The sequence below is a fragment of the Bremia lactucae genome, linkage group LG13 (genome assembly GCF_004359215.1).
Source record: "Bremia lactucae strain SF5 linkage group LG13, whole genome shotgun sequence".
Taxonomy (NCBI): Eukaryota; Oomycota; class Peronosporomycetes; order Peronosporales; family Peronosporaceae; genus Bremia; species Bremia lactucae.
The window spans coordinates 3,088,319-3,111,024 of record NC_090622.1 but is presented as its reverse complement, the minus strand read 5'-3'; the positions used below and the strand labels follow the sequence as shown (position 1 = coordinate 3,111,024).

The window sequence follows — 22,706 nt, the reverse complement described above, 5'->3', positions numbered from 1 at the left end:
AGAGTTTCGGGACGACGCGTTTGCGTCATCCCAGGTACAGGGGTCTGTACCTGTTGTAATCTCAACAGTTCCGCCTGTTGAGAGCCTTGCTGATTCAGCAAGGCTACTTTTTCCTTCATCTCGTCAAGTTCATGTTGTATGAACTTGGCGACGGTTGAATGGAGGGCATCTCTGTCTAAGTTGGACAGTAATGCCAGGATTGCATCGTTTCCTACGGTCGAACTCATTCGTTCAACCGCACTCCTTTCTATATCACTTAGAAAGGAGTAGCTTTCAGGGGAAACGTGATGCGTATTCCCACTATCATCTAACATGTCCATGTTAGATGTGGGAAATGTGGTCCTTGGACGGACTACAAAGTGCTACCAGGTGTAACGGGGCACTATGACTTGTACTGTTTCAGTTCAAGTCCACTTCGCACTGCTTCAGTTGCGAGTGCTGCCCTACGTTAATTGACGTACACTGTACGTGCAGAGGAAGATTTCTCTTAAGGGAGTTAGCTTAAGAGGGTAAAGTAAAAACTGTATAGAATATTATGAAGTGTCTCTTGTTCTATCTTTGTAAATGCTAACTTAATTATAATCTAATACTAAACATGTAAATGAATTCTTATCTCTATCTTATCTGTGACTCTCTCTTTGATTACTCCTACAGCTGATTAGTCTGGAATAAATAGGTATAATGGTCTTTACCTATTTATGGATAAGATTCTGAATGTTACTATATAAAGTAATATCTTCCAAATATTATCTACCTTTTCGATAATATATTAATAAACAACCTTTAAGTGTTAATTTCATGTAACGATACACCCCGTTACAGCCACGCTCTACTTAGACACACACCCTAGCACTATGGGGGATTTCAGCTCAGGGCCTCCTTCGCGGGTTGGCAGGGCGGTTATCCATTGGTAGGTTGCTCATCTGCTTCTTAGCCTATCTCCGGCGCTCCGCAGATATCGATCTACGAACCTCCCGGTCCTAGTTTCCAGTGCTAAACCATTCGGCCACTGAGGTCGGTACACACCGTTACATAGAGCGTGGCTGCTATAGTAGCACCAGCCGAAAGCTGTCAAGTGTAATTCAATTTCGACATTTGATAATTCACTTAAGTAACCACGCAAAATAATACAGAAACCCCCGACAAAAGACGCTTTTAATATGACATGAATTGCGTTGCTTGAGAGCGTAAATCGGAAGCGAGGACATTTAATCTATTAAGGTTGTGTGTGTTTGCAAAAGTGTCAAATATTTTTTCTGATTACTTATTTTTGAAGATGAACTAATTGTTGGGTGTAAACGAAATGGGGTTACCCTTTTATCAAGTCTTTTCAAAGCAGTCGAGAAACCTCTAGCAGCACGCGGTAAGGAGTCTCGAAGACGCTGTGCTATTTAAGGATATTCAAGAGCTGTATTAAAGAACTTAATGAATTGATAAAGCCGCTAAGCATAATAAAAACCTTTTGAAAATGAAGTGACGCAAATAATTCCCTAGGCCTTGTGCAATGCCTCCGTGACGGCGTCCTTGTTTCCCACTGGTTTAGAAGAGACCATATCAACGAAGGCCTGCATATCGAGGATGCGTCGGAGGGATTCCACAAGATCTTGACCAGGTGGATCCGTCTTCACCTCGTTTAGTACCCTCAATACTTGCTCGCGTATTGCTATATCTTGGGCGGTGTCTCCTGACGCCTTTTCTAGAAGTTCTTTCCAGTAAAGGTTGTAGTATCGCAGCCATTGCAGAAGCGTCTCGGGATCAAGAATTTGGTCAGTGTTTTCACTAATTAACTTATTTAGATACAAGTGGGGCTCCAATTTGTCTTTTGAAAACCTTTCCAAATTTAAAAGGTCATTGACAAATGTTCCGTGAAGCTTCTCCACTATCTCTCCAGGAACAGCTCCAGCAACAGGCTCAAGAAACCATTCGTTCAGCTCTTCTTTCGACAGTATGCTATATGTTTCGACATAGTGTAGCACATTATACGGGAGCACCTCTTCCTCAAAGAAGTCGGATGGCAATGGTCGAAATTCTTCTGGCATCCATTTCGAGACGCTAGGGAGAAGATTCGCCAACACGCGTTGTCGGTCGTCAAGATCGAATTTGACTTGTTTTAATGCCCCAAAAAACGCGTCGGGGTTCTTTGCGATGATTTTACAAACGTTGTCGTTCCCGTTGTCGTCCGAAAGTCGCCGCATCAGCACTTGAAGCGTGACTTTTTTCGTGTTTGAATCGCTCGATTTTAGAAGAACAGCAGCTAATTCGTGGGCCTCGGTGGACTTTTCGAAATGAATAAGAAGGACGTTCGAGACCATTTCATTGTAGGCGTCTTTGTCGGCCTGACTAAAACGTGCGCGAGCACGCATTGTCGAAGTTAGCCACGAATCAAGTTGATGCAATTCGGTGGGCTTGTCGTTGAGATGGGGAAAAAAGTCTTTGAATGACTTTGTGAAAGATTCGAGCAAAGGCAGAGGTTCGATCCTCTCTTCTGCGACTGTAGAGTCACTTTGCCGCGGGCTTGTCGCAGATTTATCAACAGACGCGGGAACGAAACCCGTGGCGTTGCTGGCCGCAAAGGGACGAGAGAGAGCGCCGTCGTCTGGGCGCAGGAATTGCCCGTTGCTTACAAAAAGCACGCTGCAAGCCCCAATGGCACCGAGAAGCAGATTCATGAGGGCGTTTCGAGTGTCCGCGTGCCTCACCGCAATTGTGAATGTGATCCAAGTACGGACGTTCTCCCTTTGTGGAGACAATAAATCCTCTCGTGTTGAAGTTGCTAAAGCTAAAGCGCAGAACGGATCGCCTCATTGAGTTCAGACAAAGATCATTTGCAACATTGGCAAGAGGATCGGAGATGAGTGGCTACGAAACAAGTTTCGCGGTGTTCTGCAATCCAGATGGTTGAACTGTATAGTCAATATAGAAGCTTCAACATCGTCACTTTACAACCAACTGATTCTGCTATATTTAAATACCAAATAAATGCAAGTTGCGTCGGAAAAGGGCAACATCAGCCCCTCGTTCGACATACATAACTTTTCGTTAAATGGACAGTGACTTGTATCAGCCGCCCAGATTTTGGTGCACTGACTCTCGAGGGAGAAGCTCTGCCATCAAGGGACGTGTACATTAAAGTCTCACAGCGATCAATCAACGCATACAGCCCTGCTCTATCGATCCAGTAGAAGCTGTACTAAGATACCCTCGCAGTCTTGTGTTCATTCACCTCTTTGTGAATTTAAATCTTGTGGCTTGGTTGTCATGACTAGTGCTTTACTATGACCCGCCACGCGCTCGAACAAACTTGAAGTTTAACGCGAGCCAGTGACAGAACCTTTTTATATGTTCTGCAATGTGATAAAAAACACGACAGAGACGCAACCTTCAAGTTGTGAATAAATAAAAACTACAGATTAATAATCACAACATAAGATTTTTTCATGGTATGAGCATTCCATTACATCTCAAAAATTAACAATTATTCCTTTAAAATCGTCTTTAGATCCCCCTTTTGGCCTTTTGGTCCCTAAATTTGCATTTGAAACGGTATAGCCACACACTCTTACCTATCTTCCTCTATGTTTATGAGAGTAGCTGAATGTAGCAACTTCTTCGCAACTAGATTCCTATTGAGAAACCTTTATGTAGGCCCTCCCAGCTTTAGTAGCTTGAAATGTAACGGGGTGTATCGTTACATAAAATTAACACTTAAGGTTGTTAATTAAAATAATATCTAAAAGGTAGAGAATATTTGGAGAATATTACTTTCTATAGTAATGCTCGGAAATCTTATCCATAAATAAGTATAAGCCGTTATATCTATTTATCCCGCAGACTAATTAGCTGTAAACGTAAACAAAGAGAGAAAAAGATAAGATTTCAATTGCGTGTTTAGTATTAGTTTATAATTAAGTTAGCATTAACAGAAAGAAAGAAGAAGAAACTTAATTATATTATTACAGTTTTCATTTAACCCTCTTCAAGGTAGTTGTATTCTTCCGCTGCACGTATTAGTGTACATTAAGTGACGTAAGGCACCACACGCAACTGAAGCAGTCCGAAGTGGACTTGTTCTGAAGCAGTACAAGTCGTGGTGCCCCGTTACATGAAAGGCCTGCAAAAAGATTGTTTAATATGTGTAACGGGGCACTACTGACTTGTACTGCTTCAGTACAAGTCCACTTTGCACTTCCTCCATGCAAGTGGTGCCTCACGTCATTTCACGTACACTAGTACGTGCAGAGGAAGACTGTAGACGGGCACGTCGTAATGCGGCCACGCTCTTCTTAGACACACACCCTAGTACAGAGAGGAAGCGGTTTAACCAGCTTCTCTTGCGTGCAGTGAGGTAGTTGGTGGGCGCGTTAGCGACCTCACCCAACGCACTAAGTACTCTGTTAAGTGTCGTCACGGGAGCGGTAATCCGAATCCTTCTGCGCACTTTCCAAGAAGGAAGTAGTTTTCAGACTGAGTTTTAATTTAATCGTATTAAATACACATACCTATTTCTACCAATCAAAATGTCATCTCTATCGATAACACTTATATGTATTGCGAGCGTATTTTTCTCCTCGCGTAACGGATAACGCTAGCCGTCATCTCTCCTAATGTGAATGCACCCATGTGCATCATATACACAAGGGTTGGTCACAAATGTGTACCACACCCGAGTGCTGGGTCTAATTACTATAATTTAGTAATTGACCATCCCCTTAAGTACACCAAGTGTACTTAACGGGGAATGTGTAACATAAGGGCAACTTTAGCCCGTTACACCATCCCCCCCTTTAAGAACGAATTTACATTCTTAAATTCGTCAAAGTGCGCTGAATAGCGCAGCAACACAGATAATGAGAGCGCTGCCCATAAAGGCGCAGCTGCTTCTCCGATGGGTATGATCACAACGCCCTATGCTCAGACCATAATCCATAATGGTTCTGACATAGAGGATTCGGAGCCTAAAGCTCCGCCGACGACACGTGAACGTGCTCAGTCGGTGTCACAATCCAGTTTAGAACGTGGCTATGTGACGGGTGGCAGATCATTGATGCTCCTCCATCTTAATGGTTTCGTTTAAACGAGCCAAGAGCGTCGCTCCTAGAGCGCGCTCTTGTAGATGCACATAATTATAATGGCGTCATTTAATTATGGTGGGCTCTGGGGAAAATGCTTGGGCGTATTTTCCTGATCCCGGTCGTGTTGCGTTCAAATGAAACGCCCGACCAATACGAGGTGGAATTCCTGCGCCGTATTTATCCGCATTCCGATGCGATGAAACAGCGGTCGCAGCGAATTAATTTCGCCCGTTTGCGTGTGAAAGAAATCATGGGCGGTACAGTACCCCCTGTTTCTTCTCACTACGCTACTTCTGCTAGTCCATTTGAGACTAGCGAAGTGGCCTCAGCTGGTGCTCCTTTTCATAGGCAGCAACCAAGCCGGGCACATCAATACGTAGGGTATCGAACGGTTCCCAAGAGTCAAAACTCTTCGGGTAACCTTTCCATTGGACGAGGATCTGATACCCTTGCCTCATGGAGCGGTGGGCAAGCAACCTTCCAACAAGGAAGCGTTGATTCCCACCCGCATCCATTAGTGCAGGCGGTGGCCGATAGGAGTGGCGATCTCGCCCAACTACTCGTGGCTGCCTTACCTTCGTCCGTACAGTCACAGGCGTTTAGCGCTGCTGAACGACGTATTGCGGATCACGAGGGTCAAGTCTCGCGACTAACCTCGGATCTCGTTAATATCCGAGCGAAGGCTCGTCAGGGGTTAAGAACGCCTGAAGACTCGCTTGGACCTCTTTCAGTGGATAATGCTGAGGGATCCGCGTTAACTCGCGTGATGTCCCTTTATATCCAAGTCATGTTCGTGGTGGGAGGCATCGGTCCGATAGCTTTTCGCCTTCACCGTCCCCCTCACCTGAACGACGCTCGACTCACAGTCGGCGTCACCATCGGTCTCATTAGACGGATGAAGATATGTGACCTCATTCGGGTCTAAATACCGTTTCAGACGACCTGCGTAAAATACGGGGTGCGTCTTTATATACGGGGAAGGGTGAGCCTATAATTTAGGTCTCCAGCCTCTTCTACTACAGTAAAGGGCCCAATGAAACTCGGCAACAACTTCGTAGTACCTCCAGGTAGTACAGAAATTGCATCCTTATGTAGGGAAGCAGTACTTAATAGTACTTTTTCACCCACTCTAAAGCGTTCATTATTTTTGCGACCATTTCGGTCGGCATATTCCTTTTGCTTATCCTGTGCGCTTGCCATTGCGTCACGGACTTTACGTATGATGGCTAATCGCTCACCCACAAAGCGTTGAGCCTTATTAGCATCAAACTCGCCTATGATACCGCCAAGAGGTCGGTCATAAGGCGTTGTTCTATTGAATACTGCTAAACTGGCAGGGTCACTAGGGCAAGTTTCTGTCTTTGAGATGATACCCTCATGGGTCATCGTCATATTGACGAAACTATGTCCCTCTTTCGCACCGAGCATAGTGAGGAGCCCTCCCCCACTAAGACTCGGGCTGCGCACAAACGAGACTGGCGTCTGAGGATGGCGCAGTCCGTTAATATAAAACGGTGTCTCACCCGAACTGGCGTGGACACTGTTATTTTTAGCGAATTTCACAAAAGGCAATTGCTTGCTTGCTCCACTCTTTCGGAGTTGCTATAGTGCGCAAGACATCCGCCACGACGCGATTGGCACATTCTGTTTGGCCATCGGTCTGGGGATGATCTGCGGTCGACATGTGGAGCTTGCTACCTAGCAGCTCGAACACATGTCGCCAAAAACCAGACGTAAAACGTGGATCCCGGTCCAATACTATGGACTCGGACATCCCGTGTAGTCGGTAAACATGATCCAGGAACAAGAGAGCTGCCTCTTTGCCTGTGGTCGATGTTTTTCAAGGTGCTAAATGCACCATTTCGCTCAGTCTGTCTACAAAGACGACTAGCCTCGTCCGACCCGAATAACCACCATCTCAGATTAGTCTCCAGTCTGTAAGGCTCGGTTGCGCTCATCAATAGACATTTCGTCTAGTTCTAAGAGAGCATGTAACTAAGGGATTGCCGCAAGGCTAACTTCCCGTCAATGTTAACGGTTACACCATTTACACGCGTGTGTAATTGCTCACTCGTACCGCTTTGTGAGGATGTAAACCCTTCGCTTCCCCCCTGTCTTGGAGTGGAGACAATACGCCTCTTAGAGGCCGGACCATTTACGTCCCCAGATTTTCCAGCCTGAATTGGTTCTATACAAGACATGGTGTCTAATTTGACATCCGACAAGGAATTAGGTAACTCAACTTCCTTATCCAGCGAATGTTTACGTGTCGCTCTACGTGCATTAGAAGGGTTGACCCAAATTGCCCTGGCGAACCGGCAATAGTGTCACTATTGACACTCAGTATGATGCCACCTCAGCCGACCACACTCAGTGGACTTAGACGTGCCACTCCACGTATCTCAGGGATATTGCACCCTTGAGGTCCTGGCGAACTGCCAACAGTGTCACTAATGACGCTCAGTATGATGCCACCTCGACCGACCATACTCGGTGGAATTAGACGTGCCACTCCACGTATTTCAGGAATATTGCACCCTCGATGATTTGGCCTTAGGTCAACAATGCCTTCAGCATTCAGTAAATCGTTCTTACAGCGAGTGTTACTCGACGAAGTACGTGCCGTTCCCCTTATTTATGCTGAGTCGGGCTCAGAATTATTGTTTTAACATCGGAGTTTATTAACTTAGACATTTTAATGTCTAAAACACTGACAGACTATTCAATAATCCACGTCAATAGCGCTTTTGCTGCCTAGCAAAGGTCTGTTCATGACTCGCCAAAACTTTGCTAGGAACATTGCGCGTGACGCCTATGGTCTTAGACCTCCAATCATTCCATGGCTCATGGTGTTCTAGCTAGGCCATACCAAGGATAAATTTATATCTTGAATCCAAATCAAGGACGAGACAGCGTGCCATACTGTCAAAGGTCAGAAACTTTATACCTAAGTTCAATGGAACTTTAGGAACAGTGACACGAGTTCCAGTCGCTAAGCGAACAGTGATTGTATCACCTTCATGCGCTTTAAGCGTCTCAACGTATTGTAGACATCTTTCATGGGAAGGCGTCGAGCATAATTGCAAGACGCTCCAGAGTCAATTAAAATTGACAACGGCTTATCAAAGCCATTTACAGTCGCTTGAGCGACTAGCAAGCCAGGCTACTCTCGCGCCGTGCCATTAAGCACCGAGCTAATTGGGGCTAGGCTCTGTTTAATCTCACCTCCTAGAGGTTCAACAGAGCCTAGGTCTTCACTAGTAGGGCGCCCTGCACCTACTGGGTATCGACGTTTCCCCGCACCGTACCAGATCTCTGATATAGGTCGGAGTTGGAGCTCTTTCGAGCTTTTACGCGATTTTCGTAGGGGGCAGGCCGGACGTAAATTTTTCGTGCTTCCGCACGTATATCATCGACAAGTGGTCTTATGCTGCTCCACAGCTTGAAGAGCCTCTCTCCTTCCTCAACGAGACTTAAATCCATGGGTTCCGCTCTATTAGACGGAACCAATGTGCTCGGAGAGCTTGATCGGTAAACAGGTCTGCTTACGCGAGCAGACTTAAAGTCGAACTCGGCGCGTAACGCTATGGCAACTGCCTCTTCGAAAGTAGCAGGATGAGATCGAAATAATTCCGTCCGGGCAACGCTCTCATTGAGACCCCCATAAATATTGTTACAAGTGCCCAAAAGATTATACCTTAGAAAGGCTTCTATCTCTTACAGATCAATGCGCAAGCCTGAGGAAGGCACTTCACGCTTTAAGATCAAAAGGGAAACTGTACTTTATTTATATTTACATCTGAAAACCTTACCCTAGCAAATTTTAAGTAAATTTTGGCCGCCAGATTTATATCTGGCGGCGACCACATTTGTTACCTATAATAAATGGGATTTAAGTAACTAATTATTTTAAAATTAGATAAAAGGGTATTTTACTCATAAAGTAAATGAACTACAACAACGGTTCTCCAACCGATGTGTGCCCCATTACATCATCCCCCTAAATTACATCATGGAATTGTTATAGCCACAAACCTACATCGTTTGGCGATATTAAATGGACTGTTTTGACAGGTGAGATAAGGCGAAAAGCGCCCGCACTTATTTGCCAAGTCATAAAAAGAGCAAAACGAAAGAGCAGCATGTAACGGGGCAATACGACTTGCACTGCTTCAGTACAAGTCCACTTCACACTGCTTCAGTTGCGAGTGGTGCCTTACGTCACTTCACGTACACTAGTACGTGCAGAGGAAGACTACTCTTTAAGAAAACTACCTTAAAGAGGGTTAAAATCAAAACTGTATTAATATAATTAAGTTTCTTTTCTTCCTATCCGTTAATGCTAACTTAATTATGAACTAATACTAAACATGCAATTGAAATCTTATCTGTCTCTCTCTCTTTATTACGTTTACAGCTGATTAGTCTGCGGTATAAATAGATATATTGGCCTATAGTTATATATGGATAAGATTTCTAAACATTATTATATAAAGTAATATACTCAAAATATTATCTAACTTTTAGATAATTTATTAGTTAACAACCTTTAAGTGTTAATTTCATGTAACGGTACACCCCGTTACATCACCCCTCCCTCAAACGACAATAACTGTGACTGTCATTGCATGGAGTGGTCACTATGTAACCACTTAATTTTTAAAATGATGTTGATTGGTCAGAACCATCATTTTAAATTCTATCGCATGAAGAACAAATTCATGCGGGGTGCTGATAGTGCGGCGCCGTCGGCTGCGGTTCGTGCAGCCGCGGGTGACGCACTGTTATCTCTTGCGGCAGACGGAACGTCTGCCGTAGTATCTTGTACTCCCGCAACACTAGATGTTGCGGGTGCACGTGGTTATTCACCTTGTGAATACCATTCCTTTTTGGAGGTCGACTACGAATGCGAGTCGGAGGAAATAGCCGACTCGAGGAGAATAAAAAAGTCGCCTGATAAACGTCAGACGGCTGACCATGAGACTTCGAATGAGAGGGCTCATTCTGATAGACGAGTTAATAGTCTATTTGGTTCCGACAACGAGGATGATCTCTCATCGCCCGTTTTGTCTCCCGTACGGTTACCTGCACCTGTTTATGTGCAAGGTGATGACGATGGCGTAAGCCATCGTAATAGAAGTTCTTGTGGTATCGCTGCTTCAGTGGGTACCACTCAGCGGAGTGAAGACAATAAAATGTCTCATCTCGCCCCTGAGAAGAAGCCGTTCGCGATGCTTTTCTTAAGCATCGATGGTTTAGTGGCAACAATAAGCGAGATAAAGTCTCGCTTGTGCAAGCCTGGAGCGTGTTCATTCGCAATGTCGAAGACATTGGACGCGAGGCCTGGCTTCAAAACCTTAACGCAAATCGCGTTAAGTTTGAGAAATGAACTCCAACCGGTGCAAAGTATAAATTGCATCGGTTGTCACGTGAGCCTTGGCTTTCATGCTTCACATGGGGTGATCCCTGTCCGTGTTGTGTTGGCAACTCGAAGAGGGTAAAAGGAAATTTTTATTTCCTTTCTTGGCCCTGGGGAAGGGCTCGCATCTCTATTGAGATGTGGGATGGGATTAACGTATTGCAATCGATTTACAGGCGCCAGGGCGCGTGTTTTCCGATGGACCTTCTGAACCATCGGATGAGTCTTGTCATACTGACGAACGAGGCCCTCAACGTCAGCAACCAGCTGGGAACGAGGCTCCTAGCTGTAATATGAAGGTGGATAACCGCGGCAGCAAACAAGATAACTCGTTCGCTGCTCCTTCACATCACGGTGGTTCTGGATACTTATACAAGGAAACGTTGACCACCGTGAGAATACACCAATGGTTGTGGTGAAGGAGGGAAACCAGATCCGAACCTTATGTCGGATCTAATGTCGAAGATCGACAAAATTGATCACCTCCTCCATGATTTGGTGGAGGGACTTGACCACGAGCGCGACTAGTGTCGCTCGTTGGAGCAGACGGTGCTGGCTTACCATATCGAGCGGTTGGAAGACCGTTCGAAGAGTGGGAACTCCATGTTGGAGTACGAACGGAAATATCATGCTGTTCGTGATGAGCTGTCGTCAGCTCATCGCGATTTCGAGGATCTTCGAAACCTGCATGAGAAACTTCGGATTCAACATGAGAATTTGGTTTGCGATCACAAGAATCTTTTGGGGATTCTTGAAAAGGGTGGTCACATCCGTCCTCGGAAGAAATCGCGTACTGATGGTACGGGCGGAGCCGACCAACGTAAAACATAGGATGCGTTCGCATCCTACGTGGCAATGCTATTGTGTACGCATTGCCTCTGCGATGCAGTACACGGAAAGGCCCAGGTAGGATGCTTTATAGTCACTAATGTGGGTAGCAGTAATTTACTACCCAAGTTCATTGGGCCTTTCAGTTAACCGTAGAGAGTAGCACTAGATCATTAATTTTAAATGAATAAACATTTGCTCTTCCATGTTTGTCTGCATTCCGTTTCTGACTGCCCACTGCGTTAGAAATGGAATCCTGAACGAAACGGATTATTGATTCTCGAGTTTGCAGAAATTCTCCTGCTGACTCATTTGTTTTGTCTTTTTCAGTACGCTTTGTGCGCACTGCCATGAGATCTTTCTCATCTTCGATGTCGATTTCTTCGACATCGACATCATTCGCGTCGTTGTTAAATTCGACGCGTGATGAGCATGAGCCAGAAGTGGTCCTGCTCGTGCGAGTCCACCCCCCCTTTTAAACTAGAGGATCCCTCTAATTGGGTGGGTATGCGAGGATGGCGCAAGCCAGTCACGAAGAACTGTGTATGCGTTGTAGACGCATGCACCGAATTATTGATGGCGAATTCGACCATCAGTAAAAACTCGCTCCATTTCGGATACGATTGGACGTAACCTCGAAGTATCTTTTCGAGGACGCGATTTACGCGTTCCGGTTGACCATCTGTTTCTAAGTCATCGGATGTTGACATAGTCAGCCGTGTTCCAAGAGATCGGAACACGAATTGCTAGAACTCCGCCGTGAATCGTGGATCTCTATCCGAGACTAATTCACGGGGTAGACCGCGGAGTTTGAATACCGTGTCGATAAAGACACGCGCATAGCCCGGAGCCGTGATCGACTCTAATACTGCAGCAAGATGTACCATCTTGCTGAATCAGTCTACAAAAACAAGTATTCCATTGTTTTTGTGATCGCCATTGGGAAATCCGAAGACAAAGTCCATAGATACGGACTGCCAGCACTCTGCCGGAAGTGGGAGAGGTTGGAGAGGTGCACGGAATGAAGGGTAGGCTTCACCCGTTGACACACCTCGCAAGCACGAATGTACTTGCGCACGAACTGATACTGGCAGGACCAGTAAAAGTCGCGACTTACTGTTAGGTAAGTCATCTCACGTCCACGATGCCCACATGTTAGTGCATCGTGACACTCATAGGTGATGTGCAAGCGCAAATCATTGTGAGTTGGGACGACGACACGTGGAGTGTCGCCGGCAACGGCTGTGTAATACAATAAGCCGTTGCGTGTTGTCTATCGACCGGATGACGATCGATATATGGCCGGTAAATCCTTATAAGCTTAATTGGATGGACTCATTAGATTATCCGTTAAACATAGAAGGTCTTTATCTTCTGTGTAGGCTTTCTTTATGTCATCAACTAAGGTTGTTAACGGAACACTCGTAGTGAGTGTTGCAACAGTGGATTTAATTTCACTGTTGGAGTGCACTGCTGACTCGAAATCGGGGTCGGCGTGATAACGCATTAGCGATGACATTAATTCGCCCTGGATTTTATTCTACGGAGAAATTATACTCCGCAAAGAAGGATAGCCATCTCGCCATTCTTTGCGAGAGGTGTGGGCTGTTTACGGCCGTGCGCAATGACGCATGGTCCGTATATACGATGAACGGTCTATCTCCGAAGAGATAGACCCTAAATTTAGCCAATGCATATTTCATGGCAAGGAGTTCCTTGTTATGCACTGGAAAAATTGCGTTCACCTGGTTGCAGCTGGCACAATTGGTAACAGACGACGCGCTCCGCGCCGTCTGCATCGTATTGCATTAACGCGCAGCCGATAGCGAAACCGCTGGCGTCACAGACCACATGAAATGGTCTGTCTTGATCTGCAATCGCCAAGATGGGCGATTGCATCAAGCTTTGCTTGACACCTTCAAACGAACGCTGACAATCAGCGTTCCATAACCATTTCTCGTCTTTTTTCAAGAGACGAGAGAGATGTACTGTCATCTCTGCATAATTGCGAGAGTACTTGTGCAAGTACGCCGCTAAACCAAGGAACTTTCTAAGTCCCTTGACATCGACTGAAACTGGCCAGTCGGTGATTGCCTTGATCTTTTCGGGATCAAGGCGCACGCCGTGTTTACCGACGATGCACCCAAGAAGTGGTATTTCGCTTGCAGCGAATACACACTTGCTTAATATTTGTGTACAACTTATGCTTTCGCATAAGTGTAAGAACCTAATGAACGTGAGTTATATGAACTTCCACGTCCGTCTTACCGTCCATGGCCCGGCTGTGGACGAATACATCGTCGATAAAACTCGGTGCGAAATCCCGCACCGGTCTGAACAGATTCGTTACGCATCTGTTAAATGTTGGTGGGGCGTTACTAAGCCCCTGAGGCATCACTAGCCATTCCCAGAGCATCCCACTGGGAGTGCTCACTGCTGTGTACGGGATGTCCCGTTCACGCATAAGGATTTGATAGAACCCATCCATCAGAACCATAGATGAAAAGATCGTACTTTTAGACATACCATCTATGATTACGTCTTCTCTAGGTACCGGCGTCTGAGCCGGTATCGTTGCAGCATCCAGTTTGTTGAATGCGTGCACTATCCGCCACCCTCCTGTGGCTTTTCGCACATAGAGGGTCGAAGAGCTATGTGGGGAGGTTGACACCCTTACATGGCCCGCTTTTAATCGATCGGTAAAGAATTTATCGATCGCAAGTCATCTTCACGGTAAAGAATTTATCGATCGCAAGTCATCTTCACGGATCGGTGCTGCCAGCTGATTCTTGGCTCATATTTTCTGAACCAAGGTAAACCTAGGATGACATTAATTTTGTCATCCAAATCCAGTAAGATGAAACATCATCATACTGCCAATCTCTTAAAGTGTAGTGAAATTTCACTACGCGTTTCATTACTGTTATCGATGCCCCTGTCGCTAGACGCGCCGTCATCCTCGTTGGAGGGATGTCGCGCTCAATATATTTGAGCCTACTACCCTCTAGTGACTGGCGACGAATAAAGTTATTCGACGCTCCGCAGTCCACTAGGGCTTTAAGTGACAAATCATTTGTCACTTTCAACTTCAAGGTGATTAGGGATACGTCATCACCAGGTGAAGAGATGCATAATGATCGTGTATGGAGCAACTTTAGTCAAGATATTTGCAAATTCTATTGAGGTTGCTGGGTCAGTAGGCGTTGCGCCCCTACTGACCCCGTCCGTTTTTTTTGGCGGTCCACCTCGCTGTTGCGATTTTGCAACAACGTCGGACCCGCGACCGTTGCCGTTTTTAGCATTTGGTCCAAAATTGCGTTCAGTACCTTTCGGTGCTGGGCGTGGGGCACTACACTCATGAGCATAGTGTCCTAATTTTTGGCAGCGACGGCATTTCTGCAATCGCTTATTGAACTCGACAAACCATCTTAAGAGGGAGTCTTCTTCGACTCTCCTATACTTAGAGATGTCAATCTTTAGAGTTTCGGGACGACGCGTATGCGTCATCCCAGGTTCAGGGATCTGTACCTGTTGTAACCTCAACAGTTCTGCCTGTTGATTCAGCAAGGCTACTTTTTCCTTCATCTCGTCAAGTTCATGTTGTATAAACTTGGCGATGGCTGAATGTAGGGCATCTCTGTGCAGTACAGACAGCATGGCCAAGATGACATCGTTCCCAACAGTCGAACTCATTCGTTTGATCGCACTCCTTTCTACGGTACTTAGAAAGGAGTAGCTATCACGCGAAACGTGATGCGTATTCCCACTGTCATCTGACATGTCCATGTTAGATGAAGGAAATGTGGTCCTTGAACGGACTACAAAGTGCTACCAATGAAGGAAATGTGGTCCTTGGACGGACTACAAAGTGCTACCAGGTGTAACGGGGCACTACGACTTGTACTGCTTCAGTTTAAGTCCACTTCGCACTGCTTAAGTTGCGAGTGGTGGCTTACCGTCACTTCACGTACACTAGTACGTGCAGAGGAAGACTACTCTTTAAGAAGACTACCTTAAAGAGGGTTAAATGAAAACTGTAATAATATAATTAAGTTTCTTCTTCTTTCTTTCTGTTAATGCTAACTTAATTATAAACTAATACTAAACACGCAATTGAAATCTTATCTTTTTCTCTCTTTGTTTACGTTTACCGCTAATTAGTCTGCGGGATAAATAGATATAACGGCTTATACTTATTTATGGATAAGATTTCCGAGCATTACTATAGAAAGTAATATTCTCCAAATATTCTCTACCTTTTAGATATTATTTTAATTAACAACCTTAAGTGTTAATTTTATGTAACGATACACCCCGTTACATTTCAAGCTACTAAAGCTGGGAGGGCCTACATAAAGGTTTCTCAATAGGAATCTAGTTGCGAAGAAGTTGCTACATTCAGCTACTCTCATAAACATAGAGGAAGATAGGTAAGAGTGTGTGGCTATACCGTTTCAAATGCAAATTTAGGGACCAAAAGGCCAAAAGGGGGATCTAAAGACGATTTTAAAGGAATAATTGTTAATTTTTGAGATGTAATGGAATGCTCATACCATGAAAATATCTTATGTTGTGATTATTAATCTGTATTTTTTATTTATTCACAACTTGAAGGTTGCGTCTCTGTCGTGTTTTTTATCACATTGCAGAACATAAAAAAGGTTCTGTCACTGGCTCGCGTTAAACTTCAAGTTTGTTCGAGCGCGTGGCGGGTCATAGTAAAGCACTAGTCATGACAACCAAGCCACAAGATTTAAATTCACAAAGAGGTGAATGAACACAAGACTGCGAGGGTATCTTAGTACAGCTTCTACTGGATCGATAGAGCAGGGCTGTATGCGTTGATTGATCGCTGTGAGACTTTAATGTACACGTCCCTTGATGGCAGAGCTTCCCCCTCGAGAGTCAGTGCACCAAAATCTGGGCGGCTGATACAAGTCACTGTCCATTTAACGAAAAGTTATGTATGTCGAACGAGGGGCTGATGTTGCCCTTTTCCGACGCAACTTGCATTTATTTTGATATTTAAATATAACATAATCAGTTGGTTGTAAAGTGACGATGTTGAAGCTTCTATATTGACTATACAGTTCAACCATCTGGATTGCAGAACACCGCGAAACTTGTTTCGTAGCCACTCATCTCCGATCCTCTTGCCAATGTTGCAAATGATCTTTGTCTGAACTCAAAGAGGCGATCTGTTCTGCGCTTTAGCTTTAGCAACTTCAACACGAGAGGCTATATTGTCTCCACAAAGGGAGAACGTCTGCACTTGGATCACATTCACAATTGCGGTGAGGCACGCGGACACTCGAAACGCCCTCATGAATCTGCTTCTCGGTGCCATTGGGGCTTGCAGCGTGCTTTCTGTAAGCAATGGGCAATTCCTGCGCCCAGACGACGGCGCTCTCTCTCGTCCCTTTGCGGCCAGCAACGCCACGGGTTTCGTTCCCGCGTCTGTTGATAAATCTGCGACAAGCCCGCGGCAAAGTGACTCTACAGTCGCAGAAGAGAGGATCGAACCTCTGCCTTTGCTCGAATCTTTCACAAAGTCATTCAAAGACTTTTTTCCCCATCTCAACGACAAGCCCACCGAATTGCATCAACTTGATTCGTGGCTAACTTCGACAATGCGTGCTCGCGCACGTTTTAGTCAGGCCGACAAAGACGCCTACAATGAAATGGTCTCGAACGTCCTTCTTATTCATTTCGAAAAGTCCACCGAGGCCCATGAATTGGCTGCTGTTCTTCTAAAATCGCGCGATTCAAACACGAAAAAAGTCGCGCTTCAAGTGCTGATGCGGCGACTTTCGGATGAAAACGGGAACGACAACGTTTGTAAAATCATCGCAAAGGACCCCGACGCGTTTTTTTGGGCATTAGAACAAGTCGAATTCGATCTTGACGACCGACAACGCGTGTTGGCGAATCTTCTCCCTAGCGTCTCGAAATGGATGCCAGAAGAATTTCGACCATTGCGATCCGACTTCTTTGAGGAAGAGGTGCTCCCGTATAATGTACTACACTATGTTGAAACATATAGCCTACTGTCGAAGGAAGAGCTGGGCGAATGGTTACTAAGGTTCAACGCTGATGCTGTGTTTGAAGATATAGAGATGAAGTTTCACACCGCATCTATTAATGACGAAGCGAATGAGATTGCGCTTTTCGAACAAAATCTGACTCCTCAAGAGTATCTCGACACGTTCTTATTGAAAAGCACCGTCCAGAGTCTGAAACCCAAGAAGCTTTTGCGATGGCTGCGATACTGTAACCTTTGGACACGCTATTCCGAAAAGCTTGAATTCACCGTCCGTCAGAAAGCAATACGCAAGAAAGTATTGAGTGTACTACAGAATGTCGAAACGAGTCAGCCTAAGCAAAATCTTGTGGAATCGCTTAGACGTATCGTCGATATGCAGGGCTTTGCTGATATGGTCATTCCTGAACCATTGGAAATCAATGCAGTCGTCACGGAGGCATTGCGTAAGCTATAAGTAAGCCTTTGCGTACATTTCATTTCGAAGCGTTAGTAAAACTTCATTGCGTTTAGCTACTTCGTCAAATCTTTAAGTTCTTCAATACAACTTGAGACACTTTGCCGCACGCTTCTAGAGATTCCGCTCCATAGTTCACTTTAGGCTTAGAAATAGACTTGCTCAAAACATCTTCACGGGTACACTGTAAAGTTAAATAAAACACGGCAGTTGTTCGACTTTATATCTCTTAAAAAGATAAAAAGATACCCTCCCAGTCCAAACGTACCCTCCCGAAGGACTTGTCTCCAAGTCGGCGTAGCCCCCTTTTTTAGGGTTACTGTCGTTGGAAGAGGCAATCGGGCTCTTTCGAGGCATGAGACTCAAATGTTGGGTACGATCTCGACAGCCAAAAGCCTCACGTGCTCTCTCGTAACACACAGGACCGACAGACTTTCCGCACGCGTCGCAATTAATGCGATTCGACAGCGCTTGAAAGTTCTTGTGGCATTCATGGGACGTCTTGTCTCTGGCTTTGGGCACCCACTGCGTCTTGAACACAAACGTCCGCGAATTAAGTCGCAAATCATCCTAAAAAACTCATTACACCATTGAATACATGGGATGAGAAATCTCAATTACCGTAAAATTAGAAGTCTTTATTAATTCGATCGGCTATAGCAGTTGCAGCAGTAAATTGAAATGATCTTAGATCACAAAAATTTTGCATTTAGAGTGAAGCGTACAAGTGAATCAAGAGTCATTTTTAACTTTCCCGATGCATCTAATTCGTTTACGATTACTGTAATTCAAGTGTGGCTGTCTCTCGCTGGAGTGCTTTTGTAATTGTCATTGGTAAGAGCATCATAAATATATTGTTACATCCATCTTCGCAAGCGAGTGCCAAGACCTATTCCTCCGAAATACCCGCTATTGTCTTAAAGGTAGTCCGCGACGAGCATGTTATCAATATTGCTAAAAAGGCAAAGAGTGTATCTTTCTTTGTTTTGCGTACTAATTGCCAATAGAACGACGTCAGATCTCTCAATTCCAATGCATTGTTTAACAAGTAAATTTTACACTGGATTCTGCTATTTGCAGCAGTGCTTCTTATCCTTCATACGATAATTTTTTCATGCAATGTTGAAGATTCTTGACGACGATAGCAAAACACTTTGGATCGCATTCAGGATGATCAAAGAAGATTAGATACCAAAAACGTGATGCAACCAGCTCCAACAGCCATCTAAAGAACTCAGTACTATTTTCTATTTCCCAGCTTAATGTGAAAATGGCAAAACGAGATATAGATGCCTCAACATATGTTCTTTCATCGATTCGATGGAATACGACTTAAACGTTTTTGAAGTTGTTTCATTCATACTGTATTTTATTTTATAAAATAAACTTCAGAAAGAAAGGTTGAAGCTCAGGAATGCACACGCATCCATATGCACTCATTCATGTAATGAATATAAAAATAAATTTATATTAAGTTTGACGAGGCTTACATAGACATGATACAATGTGCCCATCTATACGTTGTTATGGAAAAGAAAACAGTTAGTGTTTATCATTATTTGACAACTTTGCTGTTCGTTTACACTTATTCTCGATTTCGCGGATATGGCTCGTGAAGTGTGGTTCGTGGTGGTGGATGGGCTAGGCCAACCGGTGATGTCAGCCGACTTCGTTGACTGCGCAATTAACTCGACGGTGGCTCGATTTCGAAAGGCAGTGTTTACAAAAGTCTTTCGCCCCCTTTCTGGAAAAGTTATCGCTTCCTCGCTCACAGTTTTCGCGAACTGGACGTATTACACGAGCGGTAAGACGATTGCCAAGCTTTCGTCGCCTTTGACTGTGCTTGGAAAAGATGAGGACAACCCAGTCATCGTACAAGTTTCGCCGCAGCGTGGATTAGAGATGTACGCAGATCTAGCATTGAACAAGCCCAAGACATCAACTGCCATCCAGGACGATCTGATGAAGACGATTGGGCTAAAATTGGAGATCAATAGGTGGCATGTTGGTGGCATCGCTCTCGACATTTGCCAAATTGAAACGGATTTTCCCGAGTGGTTCTACGTTCGAAAGGAAATGATAGATATTATCAAAATATTTCAGGATCAAATGAAAGAAGACAAGAAAATTCTATTCGAGGGTACGCCTGGTGTTGGCAAAAGCATGCTGGTTGTGTTATTTGCGTTCTATATGGCTTTAATTCAGAAGAAACGTGTCGTCTTATTTCGAAAACAATACGGTAAAGCATATTCCTTGCTATATCTGGATGCAGAGAACAGGAACTACTGGCGAATGGACGACGCCGAATTCGAAGATCTTAAGTTGCACAGTCAGTATTTTAGGGACACAGAATTGTGTCTGGGCGGGCTCCAATACAGCCACGTTCATGGTGACCTTGAAATCCTTAAAACGTACCGGCTGATGGCCACCTCTGTTCCGTATCGCTTTAGAAATAGCGAATTCTATGGAATGACACGGTGTATTGTTCCATTTTGGTCGTTATCCGATTTGAATGCGATTGGCGCGCATCGTGAGTGGACGGAACACGAGAACAACGACAGATACTTCTACTCGGGTGGAAATGTGCGAGCTTTTCTTCTGGGGCAAGACCAGGCGGGAACTATGATTGACGATGCTATCCGCCGGGTCGTTCCACATGCTGCAGAACCCGTCTCTACGGAGGGTATAGGGGCATCGGTGAGTCAATTTAATCGTTTACGGATGGTGGGATTTCAAGAAAACGTTTCCGATGACTTGAACAAGTACATGCATACAACTACAAACTGTATTTGTGTGATCACCTCTGAATATGCACTGAGGCAACTAAACAACATTGTGAAACCATCCTATTACGAGAATTTATTGTATGACAAAATTAAGCTTGAAGATGAAGCGTTGAAAGACATTGCATTTAGGAATTACGTGCATACACTGGCGAGGGATGGAACGAAGATCAAATTGCAAGTTAGGAAGTACAATCGAGTGAAAGGGAGACAACATACCTATTTTGCGTTGAATATTGAAGCAAAGTCGTGTCGGAATGATGATGTTAATGAATCAGACTGCGAGGCGGCAATGAAGCGATTCGCGAGTTCGAGTGACGATTATTGGTATCCCTCTCGTCGTTCTTTGGTGACCATCGATAGTGTCGCCAAGCTGAAGATGGATGGACAGCCCAACACGACTGGATTGCTCCAAATCACGACATGTAGCCAAAACGCCATCGATTCGGTTGCTGTCGACAAGTATGCGAGATTCTTTCCGAACGGCAGCAGATACATTGCATTGGTGCCGAATAAGGAGACATGCGATAATTTTCGACTTGTTCCAGCTGATCCTGCCACACAGGTGCAAATATATGTTGCATATATCACGAGATCGCTCTTTTGATGTTCGCCTGTGGGCAAGTGAGCCCTTTAGTTATTGCTTTAATCCTTGCTAGGTATTCTTGCATAAAGAGATGACTCGAAACAGCAAGAAACAATATTGTCGACAGAGTGATGTCGGATTTTTCAGTTTCATTATTTTCATCTAAATATTAAAAGTATAGTGTGTATATGTGGAGTAATACTGCAGCAAAACGCCAATGCATTACACGAGCGACACTCGCCTCCCTTAGCGCTAGCAGCATTACAGAGCTTTAATGGAAGCAAACCTTTGTGGTCCATGCTTATGACTTGTAGAATCAATATTATGGTCGGACTTTATTTTTTAAATATGTTACTTATTAGCGCCTATTGATTTCTCGATTTTTTACTTATTTGTCGTGAATGATGAGAAAGGAACACGAACGTTTTTAATAAATCATTTTTTTTAGGAATTTTCTGCTCTGACTTCAACCGGAATGACATTCTCCAAAAAAAACGAGAAGTGTTGAGATGAAGTCGCGCAGTACATGTTCTAGAGAAATGATGACGTCACGGGATGATGGCTATTCTTATAACAAGGGGCATAGTAAAGGTGTAGACGGGCGCTTTCAACGAGTCATCGCACAACAAGCGCACACCTTCATGCCCAGCAATGGAGCGGTTTTGTAACGGGGCACTGCGACTTGTACTGTTTCAGTACAAGTCCACTTCACACTGCTTCAGATGTGAGTGGTGCCTCGCGTTAGGTGACGTACACTGTACGTATAGAGGAAGACTTCTCTTAAGGCAAGTTAGCTTAAGAGTGTAAAATGTAAACTGTATTAATATAGTTAAGTGTCTTGTTAATCTATCTTTGTAAATGTTGTCTTAACTATAAACTAATACTAAACATGTAAATGAATTCTTATCTATCTTATCTCGTAACTCTCTTTGATTACTTCTACAGCTGATTAGTCTGCGGAATAAATAGACATAATGGTCTATACCTATTTATGGATAAGAATTCAGGAAATTACTATTTAAAGTAATTTCCTCCAAATATTATCTACCTTTTGGATAATATTAATTAACAATCTTTTATTGTTAATTTCATGTAACGATACACCCCGTTACATCACCCCTCCCTTAAACGACAATCACTCTGAATGTCATTAGGTGGAGTGGTCGCTAAATGACCACTTAATTTTTAAAATGATTTTGATTGGTCAGATCCATCATTTTAAATTCCATCGCATGAAGGAACAATTCATGCGGGGTGAGGATAGTGTTGAACCTTCGGCTGCGGTTCGTGCAGCCGCGGGTGACGCATTGTTATCTCTTGCGGTAGACGTTCCGTCTACCGTAGTGTCTTCCACTCGCACAACACTTGGTGTTGCGAGTGCACGTGGTGATTCACCACGTGAGTACGACCCCTCTTTAGAGGTCGATTATGAGTGCGAGTCGGACGAAATGGCCGACTCGGGGAGGATGGAACAGTCGCCTGATACCCGTCAGGCGGCTGATTATGAGCCTTCGAATGAGA

At 44.5% G+C, this 22,706-nt stretch overlaps 3 protein-coding genes across 3 annotated transcripts; 1 reads left to right on the top strand and 2 right to left on the bottom strand.

The window, feature by feature from the left end:
• Nucleotides 1–1,490: 1,490 nt before the first annotated feature.
• Nucleotides 1,491–2,669, bottom strand: CCR75_003860 (uncharacterized protein; the record flags this gene model as incomplete). Its single annotated transcript, XM_067961952.1, has 1 exon — nt 1,491–2,669. One exon carries the CDS (start codon nt 2,667–2,669, stop codon nt 1,491–1,493), a length of 1,179 nt encoding a protein of 392 aa, XP_067823504.1.
• A 13,974-nt stretch (nt 2,670–16,643) lies between these two features.
• On the top strand, nt 16,644–17,816 carry CCR75_003859 (uncharacterized protein; the record flags this gene model as incomplete). The annotated part of the gene is made up of 1 exon (XM_067961951.1): nt 16,644–17,816. One exon carries the CDS (start codon nt 16,644–16,646, stop codon nt 17,814–17,816), a length of 1,173 nt encoding a protein of 390 aa, XP_067823302.1.
• Nucleotides 17,817–17,880: 64 nt separating this feature from the next.
• CCR75_003858 (uncharacterized protein) lies at nt 17,881–18,173 on the bottom strand (the record flags this gene model as incomplete). The annotated part of the gene is made up of 2 exons (XM_067961950.1): nt 17,881–18,034; nt 18,085–18,173. The coding sequence occupies 2 exons, from the start codon at nt 18,171–18,173 to the stop codon at nt 17,881–17,883; spliced, it is 243 nt and encodes an 80-aa protein (XP_067823417.1).
• Between the last annotated feature and the right edge of the window lie 4,533 nt (nt 18,174–22,706).